At 39.3% G+C, this 13,453-nt stretch overlaps 1 protein-coding gene across 1 annotated transcript in view; it reads left to right on the top strand.

Moving 5' to 3' along the window:
• LOC139738131 (uncharacterized) overlaps positions 1 to 13,187 on the top strand; it is a 37,930-nt gene extending 24,743 nt beyond the window's left edge. The window contains exons 15-27 of the mRNA XM_071648792.1: positions 2,313 to 2,411; positions 3,408 to 3,476; positions 4,017 to 4,128; positions 4,496 to 4,628; positions 5,329 to 5,452; positions 6,013 to 6,224; positions 7,078 to 7,299; positions 7,926 to 7,998; positions 9,040 to 9,162; positions 9,820 to 9,879; positions 10,381 to 10,539; positions 12,147 to 12,283; positions 13,157 to 13,187. Of these exons, the coding sequence (XP_071504893.1) occupies positions 2,313 to 2,411; positions 3,408 to 3,476; positions 4,017 to 4,128; positions 4,496 to 4,628; positions 5,329 to 5,452; positions 6,013 to 6,224; positions 7,078 to 7,299; positions 7,926 to 7,998; positions 9,040 to 9,162; positions 9,820 to 9,879; positions 10,381 to 10,539; positions 12,147 to 12,283; positions 13,157 to 13,187 (1,554 nt within the window). The remainder of the gene's footprint in view (positions 1 to 2,312; positions 2,412 to 3,407; positions 3,477 to 4,016; positions 4,129 to 4,495; positions 4,629 to 5,328; positions 5,453 to 6,012; positions 6,225 to 7,077; positions 7,300 to 7,925; positions 7,999 to 9,039; positions 9,163 to 9,819; positions 9,880 to 10,380; positions 10,540 to 12,146; positions 12,284 to 13,156) is intronic.
• The last annotated feature ends 266 nt before the right edge of the window (positions 13,188 to 13,453 follow it).

Genomic DNA, 13,453 nt, shown 5'->3' with positions numbered 1-13,453 from the left:
CGTGAATATTGAAACACTCGGCTCTTTCGTCACGCACAAAAATGCATTATGCATGTAGCTAATTAATTTTTCTTTTTCGTCCTCGACGTCGACACGGAGGCGGAGAGGGGACGAAACCCGCGCCATTCGATGTAGGATACTCTCCTGCGGCCGACGGCACCGGTCGCAACTGCCCGGAGCCGACGGCTCGGGAGGAGATAGAGAAACCAGCAACGCCTAAATAAAACAGGAAATACATAAGGCCGCGACAACAACAACAACTTCGAGTATTATAGTATAGGACTACAAATTAGATGCTTGATTCTCATTTTTGCCACTTGTAGAGTGTGAACATCTCCACTGTTGTTGCTCGTGATGATTGCATGTTCACACTCCACTACATCTCAAAACATCAATTAAAAAAAAGAAAAGAAGAAGAGTGTTTTGAAACAATTTTAAAGCAGATTGTCACTGATGCATACACTTAACCTCTTTAACACATTGAATTTGTAATATCAGGGAGGTGGAATATCCACCTCCTTTGTAATATTGTTAAGATCAGACCATGCCATTATTCAAGGACAACTTCACCTTCATAGACATGTGGGTTGCGTGTATGCAGCAAAATCAGTAGAGCACATCATTGAGAGTTTGAGGAAATTCGGACAATCCGTTCAAAAGTTATGAATTTTTGAAGTTTCTGCTCACTCAAGGCTGGATGAGAAGACTACTATAGCTTGTGATGTCACATGAGTACAACGATATAAAGAAAGAATAAAGAAAATTCAACATATTTTCACTTTTCTCACATAACAAAAGAACACTTGACTTCTCTCTTTCAGAAGGAAGGGGTAATAAAATTACCCTCAACATATGTCAGAAGCAAGTCGAAGAAATGTGCACTTTATTCAAAAAGTAAAGTTTTGTGAAATTCTCTTTTTATTTTCTTTATATGGTTGTACGCATATGACATCATACACTGTAGTAGTCTTCTCATCCAGCAATGAATACGCAGATACTTTAAAAATTCATAACTTTTGAACGGATTGTCCGATTTTCCCCAAACTTTCACTGATGTGTTCTACTGATATTGTTGCATTCACTCAATCCACATGTATATGAAGGTGGACTTGTCCTTTAAGGTGTAAACATGCATATTACTCCCCCTTATCTGACAAACTTTACAGTATATACATCATTTTTGCAACATGGCCAGTATTTATTGACAGGACTGTATTCATATTCCATGTCGATAGTGAGTTCTGCTTGCTGCAGTAGCATAGAAATTGTGACTTGTGTGGCATGATGTTTTGTTTGTTTGCAACTGCTTTGCTTTACAGTAGAGTAACTATTGTGACAAAAAAAAAAAAAAATGAAAAAGTAGTTCTGGGGTATGTTGAAGCTGTGTAGTGAACGATCAGATCTCTCTGACTGTTCCAAATGAAATGTTGCAACTAGTCCATGGGCCAGGCCAGATATTGGTACCACCTGAGGTGGCAAAACCTTTTTGGTGTCATTTTGTTTGTCGGGCATAGATATGCTTATCAAGCTATGATAGCATTTCCAAATAAGTAGCTTAGTCATAATAAATTAATTTTAAACCAATTTGGTCTCGTTGTTATATCCCCATACTTCTGAATCGAGACTAACCTCTATACAAAGAAGAGCACTGTCTTCTGTATGTTCACAGGTGTTCAGTTGTAAACGCGGTGCGCTTAGTCTTATTCAAGGCAGTGAAGGGAATATAGCGGTTAGTTTCGATTCAGAAGTATAGGGATATAAAAAGGAGACCAAATTGGTTAAAAATTCATTTATTATGACTAAGCTACTCATTTGGAAATGCTATCATACACAATGTAGCTTGATAAGCATCTATGCCCGACAAACAAAATGACACCAAGAAGGTTTTGCCACCTCAGGTGGTACCAATACCCCATTTTTCGGGTCTTGGCCCATGGTCTAAGCCACTCATGAGCAGCAGCAACTAGTAGCAGCACTGAGTCTTGTGCCAACCATCAAGTTGTATGTACTGTCTTAGCACTCACTGGCAAATCATGACAGGTATGTATGTGAGAAGGATAGAATCGATGGAACCATTCATGTTGCGTTTAGTAGGTACAAAAGCTTTAAGATGGTGCCACCTGGTATATAAGTCTTTATAAAAGGAGAATTTGAAATTGGAGCTGTGAAGGGTAGATGTGTGCATGAATGCCATTTCATATATTATTGTATAGTAACATCTTCTATCTTTTTCTATTTCTATCACTTTTTCTTTTTCTCTCTCTATTTCTCTCTATCTTCAATCTTTAATTTATATGTAATGTGACCCTCAGATGGCCAGTATAGAAGAGTCTCTTGTCCCAGCAAAGGATGTACCCAAACCTGTTGAACCAGTGGCCAATGTGTCCATTAGCCCCATACCTGAAATACAAGTAAGTTTAGAAGCATATTCTTAATTTTGACATTGAATTGCCATACAATTTCCAAGCCAAGCAACTTGCTGTGTGAATTATATTATCTGTGTGTTGTCTGAAAAACATGTTTGCTGGTATACTTTCGATAGGTTTTGACCCCAAAGTCCGTTGACCTGCACAAAGAGTTTGAAGCAGTGTGTGCGTTTGTGTGTGCCATCTTTCTCTGTATAAAGTCAATGATGTCAACCCCTTGAACTCTGCTGAGTGTGTTGAGTTTGTTGACCCCACACACGGTGAATGACCTCATGGTTTCTGCACACTTGCTGTAATGCTTGAATAATCATGTGCATTCAAGAGAGGCTGAAGAATGCATTGTCATGAACTTTACTCCAGGTGAAACTGTATTGATTTTTTGATAGTTGGCACAGGTGTGAAATGTTTTTATACAAAGGACCTGTAGATTTCTGTGCTATTATTAGAAGTAGTTGCACCTGGTTTAGCCTTGATTGTTTTGAAGTAAACAAGAAATACATGGTTATAATTGGCTGATGAATAGTATGAGGGGCTTTATTATTCATATTCTTAAGCTTGTGTTGCCTTCACTATAGAATAAACATGTTATTGCTGTGAAAGTCTTCATCATCACAAACGAAAAAATTATGGGGATTAGTTTTACACCCCAGAACTGTTGTGGTGTCTGTTTCACCATTTCCAACCTGCATATCAAGAGATAAATTGATGTGTAATGCCAAACAAATGCTCTGGAATAATTGCAGCCTGTCCCATTGAACTAATGTGGATTATTTTTTTAGTGTTAGAGAACCTGTGGATATGTGTTATGTGCAATGCAAAAAGTAAAAATATATAATATAAGATAAGATTTATATATTCTATGATAAAGTTTACAAATGTCTGTCTGGTTTAACATGGCTACTAGTACTCCCTATTGTAATTTGTCAACATTTGTCAGAACCTCAGCATTGTCAAGCATTTTTATGTCTTGTTTTTTCCCAGGTTAATAATGAAGTCTACAACTCAGAGACCCATGATATCTCAAAAGAACTGGAAGAAAAGAATAAGGAGGTATGTACACTGCAGATATGGACAGTGGAATATAGTTACTAGAGACTAGATTTTAAACTACACTCCTGCAGTGGTTTTATGAAAATTATTGGTGGAAAGTTCAAATCTTTATCCTTTACAGGTCGTCCACCCTTGAGTTTAGGGATCGTCACTGGCCTGACATTACCCTTCCTTTGTGCCTGTCACTCCATTGCTATAATCCCCCTTTTATGCCTGAATGACTCCCTGCTTTTGACACCCAACTGGACAATTTTCTCATCTTTGTTCTGTGTCCCTAGCTCCTCTGTTATAGTGTATGTTATGCTGTTATATCTGCAGTCTACACATTTTTTTTATGTATATGTATGGCTACTTTTCTATGTTATTGTCATTTTGCCTCTGACAAAGATTCTGGCAGATCCACAAAGTTCAGCCCTTTCTTTTTTACTCAAATCCTGAATTAGATGAAAAAGAAAACACTTTATGGTAGCTGCTATTTTTCTGTTTGTTTTTGAACAACTTGAAATCTTATGATAAACTCCTCCTCTCCACTTATTCAAGTTGAGGGCGCTGCAAGATGCCCTCGTTGATCTGGGGAACTCATACAGCCAGAAGAATATAGATGCCAGGTTACAGGCCCTGGAGCAGAGGTTGGCCTCTTGCCCAGTCACAGGTAAGGCTTTGATTTTTTGTTGGTGTCTTGTGTAAATCCGGGTCCGGGGCCAATGAAAATTAATGTGTGGCCACCAAATTTCCCAAAAGGTTATCTTTTGGTTGCCTGATGGGGCAGCTGAAATTTGAAACGAAATTTCATATTTCCTTTTATTTTGAGCCACTTTGTTTCTTTTTGGGACACCAAAATGTCAAACTCAATATATATTAATAGTGGCTCGAACAAGAGAGAAATGTTAGTGTCGAGCCCTGTAAATAATTGCTTGCATTTCATCTGTTGATAGTACATGTATTTACAGTGCAAAAGAATGAAAAAAAAGTGTGAAAAGAATGTCTGTAATCTTACGCCTGACTTTGCACCGTTACAGACTCCCTACCAGCCCAGCTGACTGAGCTGCTGGCAGCCCTGGAGGCAGCCAGCGTGGCTGTGGATGAGAGACAGAGGGAGGTGGAGGAGATGAGACAAGAGATTGAAGAGCTTGGTGGGGGTCTCGGAGACAGGTACGGCTAGGTCCCCCCCCCCCCCCCTTCCCCTTCCCTATTCTTTGAGAAATCATGGTCATTATAAACACTCTAGAATCTTCAGTGTATACATCCCAAAAGAGCTGGGAGGAGGTCTTGAAGACATGTATGGCTTGCCCAGCCCCACCTCCCCCCTATCTTTTCACTCAGAACAAAAACTCAGCTAGTAAATGTGTAAACTAAAATTGATGTTAACGGTTCACATGACACAGCAAGATGTCCTCAACAAGACAATTGTAAAATGTGTTCTGATGCAAGCAGAAAAATGACTTCAAGCTTGCCTTCTTAAGATTCATATACGCAGGTTGATTTTGGCAACTCCTGGTTTAATGAAATCGTAAGGACCAGCATTTTTTTTTGTTACACTGAATTTTCATTATAGCCAAACTATGAAACGTGTATATAAAGATATGTAGATAATTTTTGGACCTAAATTTTTACTTTGTTGTAACAAGAGTTTCATTATAACCGTGTTCATTATAACGGGAGTGCACTGTACTATCAAAGTTTCAAAGAATAGCTCACTTTTAATGGGGATGAACATCTGTCATGCACAAACTTTTTCAATATTGACATTGACATGTTAAAGTCACCAGTGAATGGTACAGGTATGGGTTGTATACAAGTTTGAATCTGTGTCAGAGTTTCTCATTTCGGTGTCATTGGTTCTTCTGTGCAGTGCATCAACTGGATACGACCTGACCCTGGCAGAGGTTGCACTCCTCAAGGCACAGTATGACCACAGCTCTCTCCTGGCTAGCATGGAAACGGCTGTAGCAGATTACCAGCTGCAAGCACAGAAGGTATGGACAGGATGGGTCAGACAATGAACACATATAATGAGGATCTTTCAACAGTTATGAATAATAGTCATAATTCATTTCATTATAAATAGTTGCAAAGAGAAAGATTTGTCCTTGTATAGTGTGAGGATATTGGTGACAAGACAAACTTTATCACAATATTTGTTTATTAAGTAATTTTTTTGGTTGTGATCTAATTGATCATTGTTATCACACAATCTTGTACTATTCACATCTTTTCTTCTCTTGGTATCATTACGAACTCTTAATTTCTGCAATTCCTGGAGAAATATCTGTAGCGTGGCCATAGTTGATGCATTCAAAAAACAAAAAACAAAATATACATAAAGAAAATAAGAGTATGGCATTTTGCAGTCCCTTGGAATTTGTTGCCATTCCATTCCCCAAAGCTATATCTCGGCTTTCATTTTTCTGCTTTCTTTTTCTTGGCATCCTTTCTTTCCTGTTTGTTTGTCTGTGTCTGTCTGTCTGTCTGTCTGTCTGTCTGTCTGTGTGTTTCATCTTGTGACTATCTCACACTCCCCCGTTCTCTACCCAAGGTGGATGATGCTAAGAAGAAGGCGGCCATGTCCCCGCGGGGCGTGCCCAGCTTCTACAACTCAATGCCCCTCCACCAGCAGTTCTCTCTGCTGGCCCTCCAGGCCAACGCTGGCTCTCAGGGCTTCCACTTCCAGCTGGCTGAGAGGGGCCCAAAGGGCGGGGTCTACATCCAGGGCTGCATGCCCGCTGGAGTGATGCGTGTCGGAGACAGGTTAGTTACTTTAACCCGTTGAGGACAGGCTGATTTTGCTGCAACAGTCATTTCCCATAGACACCTGCCCGAGTATTCTTGGGACTCGTCTTCAATGGGTTAATAAGTTGAATTCAACCCCTTGTTTGAGTTGACGTTGATAAACAGAATATGGTATTTAAGCCGTTATTTTTGCAAATTTTCGCGAATCACTTGGTCCGTGAAATTAACCACACATGAAAATGTCGCCATACACGAAGATGATAGTGCACTTACAATATCCTCGATGTCAATTCATGAAACAACATGTCTGTGACAAAATGTCTGTGACATCCTCTTTCACAAAAATATCTGTATGCAACAATAACAGCTTATGCAGTAAAATTAGACAAACAAAAAATTAGAGGTTTTATCAAAACTTGACTTAGAATAAAACGGTATAGAATTTTAGGACAAGAAAATTAGAAGAGGCAATGACCTCACATCTCTCATGTTGATTGGTAAATATCTTCCTTCTAAAAGCCATGCCAAATCATACCACTTCGTCAAACCATTTCTGAAGGAATTGTTAAAGTAAAAGTGAAAAAGTGAAGAAGCTTTTTTGAAGTTGACAGTTTAGGTGACATATCATATCATTCATATTCAATTGATTGACATTGAGTAATTTTGAATTTTTAGAGCTGCTAACAAATGATGTATGTCTTATTCATGTATTTTTAGAAATTTCTGGCCAATGGAAACCTGGCAAAGTTAGTACACAAAATAAACTAATGCCATTTGATAATGCTAGATTAGTGTGAGTGTGATTCTTACCCTTTATGTGAGTGACAATCAGAGTTTTTGAATGATTTCATGTTGCCTTGTTGATATGCAGGCTGGTGGAGGTCAACGGTCACAGCGTGCTGGCTTCAAGCATCCTGGAGGTCAACACGCTGCTCAACCGCTCCCGGAAGGCCCAGCTGGTCCTGATGCGGGAAGGGAGCAGTGACCACATGGGGACGGAGGTTGACCGGCTGACCATGCAGCTGGCCACGGCCTCCGAGCACTACGAGGCGTGCTGGCAGGAGAACAAGAGACTGTCGGAGACTGTGCAGAGGTGAGAGTTCAACCCAAAGTACGCCTTCCGTACCTTTCCCGTAGAGGGGCATTCCTCTAGTTTTAGAACTATCAAAATTACTTTGGCATTTATCTCTCTTCATTAACCTTCACTTTACATCAGTTGAAGAGAAGCATGCTGGCTAAAATATCTTTCATATCACTTCATGTCTTTTAACCCGTTGAGGATGGTTTGATTTTGCTACAACGCGCATTTCCCATAGACACTTGCCCGAGTATACTCGGTACTCGTCCTTAACGGGTTAATAGCTTGCTTGAAGTTTAGTTATATTCTGATTGAATATTCCAGAGCTGTCAGGATGTCAATGCTTTGAGTCAAAAAATCGAATGATTTTGAGAATCACCCCTGCTAATTAAGGCATCGAATTTAGCATTTATCTCAAAGAAAAGTGATCATAGCATGAGTCCCAAAGAAACGTGATCATTGCATGAGTGGTGGATAGTTGATTGTTGTTGGGTTTTTTTCAGCAGAAATTTTGTGCAGCTTATGATGATTACACAAGTTTGTATCCAGCTGGAAACAAAAGGGTGTGGACATGAATCAAGGTTGATCCCTCTATAGGGATTGATTTAATGTCAAGTAAACATCTTCGTTTTCACTTTCAGATTGCGACCCCTGCAGCACCAAGTCTTGGAGCTGTCTCAGCAGAAGACGACGATGCAGCAGCTACATCAGAAGGTTAGTTTCAGTATCGTGAGAAAATTTATTTAGAATGACTATAAGAGATGGAACATATATTACGCATATAGTGATATGTCCAACCTGTAGGCACTTTAATATATGTACACGTAGGTTCTTGCAAGAGAGTTTGACAAAAAATGTTTTATCAGTCGGACCAATGCCTATAATCATATGCTACAAAGTTCTTTATAAATTTAGATTGAGCATACTTGAAAAGTCTAAAAAATGAACCTCAAAATGTTCATGCAGCAAGAACAGAGTTTTTGTGTCATATTTATAAAATATGTCATACTTTCTGATTACATGTGTCATTTTCAATCCAATCCAATTCAATGACTCCATTCAGTTAATTTGTTAAACCTATCACAATTTAATAGTTTTTTTTTATATACATGTATATATAACTTCAAGTAGATATCAATGTAACACTTGTGCATCAATCAGTTATATCTTTATTTTACAGCTGCAAACCCACTAGCCTGTTTGCCCTGGGCTACTAAAGCTTGCTGTCTGGCAAGTAAAATAAATGGCCACCTGTCTGCTAAAAGTACAAAGATCTTGATATGATGCATCATGTGTTACCCCGGGGTACCATAGTACCCCGGGGTACCATGTTGTGTAGCGCCACCTCACGTCCACTCGAGGACAGCCGCAGAGAATGCATGCACTGTGTGTGCGTGTACAGTCATTCCCATGCCACACTGCATGTGATACTACGCATGCATAGTATACAGGTACTGTGCTGGCAATATAGCGTGTGCTTCAGTGCAGTGCAGTGCAGTGGCTAGTGTGCGGTAGCTCCCAACATCAAAATAATTTCCCACTTTTAGGCACCCAGGGTACAACCTTTAAAACAAAAATAAATAATGCAACAAAATGGCTGATTTTTATTTGGTACCCCGGGATGTATATCGACCATTCTGGCAAGTGGAGGGAATTTTGTTGTTGTTGTTGTTGTACTAATAACCTGAGATGTCTATCACAAGTGATTAGAAGACATCTATGTTTTTGTTTGTGTGTCCTTGTATGTTTGGACAGATTGAGGCGCTAGAAGCCAGGAACCAAGCCATATCAGAGGAGCTGAGGATGGCCCATGAGGGGAACGTCAACCAATCAAATCAAGCCATCAGTAGACTACAGGGGGACAAGGAGAGGTTGGAGGTCTGCTGCCAACAATTTTACTTCCCATTTATTTCTGTTATTCCTCTTTATCACATAATTTTTACACACATTATAATGCATTTTTTTTTTTTTTTTGTACTGGTGAGCCAATCTGTGGATGTACTTGTAGTTCTTTTATGTTTTCACAATGAGAGTATGTTTTCTTTTACAAAATTTGACATATCCCAAATTATATTCTTGATTGTAATTTTGCCCATAGTTGAGACAAACACAAAATTTGTGGATATATCCACACTACTTTCACATTTATAGTAGGACATTGAAAAAAAAAGAGCAAAAGAAAACAGAAGGCTCTATTGTAGATAGAATGTTAAAGGACAAAATAACATGCAGACAAAAATGTGAAAGAAGAGTTAATGGGTAGGAGGAGGAAGAAAAAAGTAGTTGTTTATCAGGAAGGGTTAGTAAATAGGCACAGCAATGCAAGGACAGAAATGTAGAGAAAATTATTTTAAAAATTGGAAATATAGACATGTAAAAAGGATGGAAAATGTGATTTTAAGGACATAGAAGTGCGCATGAGGCCTTGTCATCATTATTCACACATTTCATATTTTCATCGTCTTCATGAACTGTCACTATGCATTTTACATCTTGTAATATCAAAATCATTTTTTTTTTAATTTTCACCTACAGGCAAAGGTATGGCAACAAGACCAGAAGCTAAAGAAACTGGAGGCCGCCCTCGCCCAAAAGGTAATTACCAACCAGACGGGAATTCTATGCACATATGCATACTATTCAGTCAGTGTGAATAGCTTCTCTCTGAAGTGTTTACAAACTGCACCCTAATGTGATTTGAGATTGTGGATTTAACATTTGAAGACCAAGAAACATTTTGAAAGCATATGTGTGACGGCTATTGGCGAGTGAACCTAAACTTGATTCCATGGCCAGCCTGCCCATTTACTGCTGGTGCAAACAAAGGCCTGCCTTAATTCCAGTCTGTCATCTAAACAACTTCCCATGAAGGCCTGGTCAGTTGCCAAGATAGAACCTGCCCTCCCTAGATGCAGACTTAGCCATTTACATGGATGAATTAAACCTCACCCTGACTTGTGCCAGTGCAGGGCTGAGTTGAAACCAAGTGGTCATGTGAAAAGGGTAAGTGTGTTTACACAGTCATGCTACATGTCTGTAAATACTACTGGCTCTCTACTGATACATATGCAAATTCATTTTTGTTGCATTTTACAGAATGCAGAGATTACCACACTCTCTCAGGAGAAGGACCAAATCCAGAGCAAGAAGAAGGTCATTGACCTCAACCTCAATGCAGGGGTCAAGGCCGTTGACCTCATCGCCAATGCAGACAATGACACTCCATTGTGGGAGGTGCTCAAACCTGCTGAGAAAGTAAGAATTTTTCTACGGTTTATATGTGATAACTTTATTTCTACCTTTTTTACCACTGCTCCTTTATCGTCTTCTTCCATCAGTGGTTAAGGTTTGCATGGTGATATGATAATAACAATAATGCATTTACATAGCACATTTTCCATGTACATACATGTACATGTTCATTTGTGCTTTTTAAAGGGATTTTTCATGAAACACATGAGTTTGGGAATATTTTTTGAAGATGATGACGGATTTTTGGTTAAGGAGAGTTTGGTGTAGTTGATTCCACAGTTTGGGACAAGCAGATGACTGCTTTTTATATTCCAGGGTGTGGCCAGCATTTTTGAAGTTGGATGGGATGGTAATGATATGACAGAATATAGCTGTGATAAGGATTAGTCTGTAGTCTTGTTAGGTGGTCTTTCAGTGTACATGACGTCTTGACAGAGTGAATTATCAATTCTAAAGGAAATGAGCAATCCTCCAAATTGCTGGGTATTCATTATATTTCCGATGCCACACAGTTTGCTGCATAAACAGCCGCTGTACAAATTCAAACATTTGTTTTTAAAAAGCACACAGTTATTAAAAGTGACAACGGTCCGCTGTCACTATCGCTCACACTAAGCACAAACCAGAGAAATAGTAATTCAAAGCTTGTTTCCTTCTTTCGTTTTTGCATATTCCATTGGTATTTTTTTTTCCATTTTAATGATTACCATAGTTACCATAAGTCATCTCTTCCTCACAATTTGTTGGAATAGTAGTATGTTCCTCTCTCTCTCTTTATCTCTCTCCATTCCTCACACTACCTCCCTCACTTTCTCTTTTTCTCATCTCTCGCTTGCCATATCTCTCTCTCTACATTCTCTCACCTTCATTGTTTTATATCTCCTTTCTGTCTCTTTTATCTCTCACCCTCATTGTTTTATATCTCCTTTCTGTCTCTTTTATCTCTCACCCTCATTGTTTTATATCTCCTTTCTGTCTCTTTTATCTCTCACCCTCATTGTTTTATATCTCCTTTCTGTCTCTTTTATCTCTCACCCTCATTGTTTTATATCTCCTTTCTGTCTCTTTTATCTCTCACCCTCATTGTTTTATATCTCCTTTCTGTCTCTTTTATCTCTCACCCTCATTGTTTTATATCTCCTTTCTGTCTCTTTTATCTCTCACCCTCATTGTTTTATATCTCCTTTCTGTCTCTTTTATCTCTCACCCTCATTGTTTTATATCTCCTTTCTGTCTCTTTTATCTCTTATCCTCATTGTTTTATATCTCCTTTCTGTCTCTTTTATCTCTCACCCTCATTGTTTTATATCTCCTTTCTGTCTCTTTTATCTCTCACCCTCATTGTTTTATATCTCCTTTCTGTCTCTTTTATCTCTCACCCTCATTGTTTTATATCTCCTTTCTGTCTCTTTTATCTCTCACCCTCATTGTTTTATATCTCCTTTCTGTCTCTTTTATCTCTCACCCTCATTGTTTTATATCTCCTTTCTGTCTCTTTTATCTCTCACCCTCATTGTTTTATATCTCCTTTCTGTCTATTTCATCTCATTCCTACTCTTTCTCTCTTTTCTGTCTCTTTTATCTCTCACCCTGTTTCTCTCTGTCTCTAGGATGAGATCCTCCATGTCCTACAGGAGGAGCTAGAGGAGTCTAGCAGACAGAAGCAGTACCTGGACCAGCTCTACACACTCATGCTGGAGAGGGCGCCAGAGCTGTTAGAACACCTTGAGCAGGACTTTGAAGCAAGGTAGGAAGGGATACACTACAATGGCCTATTTGTCATGTAATGATAAGGTCTTATATATCGAGGATTATCAGTGTTGCCACTGCTCTATCAGAGGGCCCTGTACCATCATTGATACGGCTACAGGTTACTTAGAGTGCTGTTTGTGTATTTGTTGGGTATCTTCCACCCAAACTTTTTAATTTGGAGTTTAATTTGGTTTATCCATCCTTGTTGATATGCTCAAGTCTGTATCATTTGAATTTTACCAGATTGTCCATGTCAGAGTCACATTATCAACTTTATTCCAGAATCAGATCCCCCTCACCATTCTTTCTATGCCTCTGCCTGGAAAGGAGGTGGGAATATTCTGTTTTTTGCGATGTCAGTCTGTTTGTTCCTCTCTTATCTCATTACAGCCATTTGAGAAAATGAAAAATGCCAAATGAATACATGTGATTCCATTTTTGTCAAATGTCAGTGAACTTTTGCTTTTTTAAAAAAAATTAAATCAAATGTCCTTTCATTACCTGCCATTTGTATGTGTGCACATTTCCATCGAAAATGATATCATTTCCCCTAACTTTGTTGGCATTATCATAACAGCAAAAGCTACTAAACTGGCTGGGATAATATTTGTAGCAGTGGCATTCTTATTATTAATATTGATTGTGTAGTGAAGAACGTGTGCATCAAAATGTTCAATATCCTTCTCCCATTTCCTATAAAACAAAATGTGCTTTCATACATCTCTTCATAGAAGGGTATCATTTACTTGCTAGATACGAACTAGTCGGTGGACACACCGTGTTGTTCCTTGTTGCATAACGCTGATTGATTATCCTGCAAGTTTTCTGTGTGTTCCCCCCCCCCCCCCCCCCCCCCCAATGTCTGCAGTGAGCTGTCAGGTAGTGAGGAATTCTGCTGATCGTTGCTGTGGGGGCCAACTCTCTGAGAGAAGAGCATACTACATACAACTCTATTCCCAGGAAATTAAGTACATGGTGGATATCCTAGCATAATCCTCAGCAGTGGCAAATCCAGGCGGGGGTGCATTGCCCCCCCCCCCCCCCCCCCCCCTTTACGGAATTCCTGGATCCGCCCCTGCACAGCTTCACATTCCAGACTTCCTTAAGTCTCCCTGATTCTGCTGGAGGCACTCTGAAGAATTCATTTCTTCGTCATGTCCATACC

The sequence above is a fragment of the Diadema antillarum genome, unplaced genomic scaffold (genome assembly GCF_040938485.1).
Source record: "Diadema antillarum isolate AM-2024a unplaced genomic scaffold, OU_Dant_1.0 seq00000723_RagTag, whole genome shotgun sequence".
In the NCBI taxonomy this organism is placed as follows: Eukaryota; Metazoa; Echinodermata; class Echinoidea; order Diadematoida; family Diadematidae; genus Diadema; species Diadema antillarum.
This window is presented reverse-complemented; position numbering and strand designations above follow the sequence as displayed.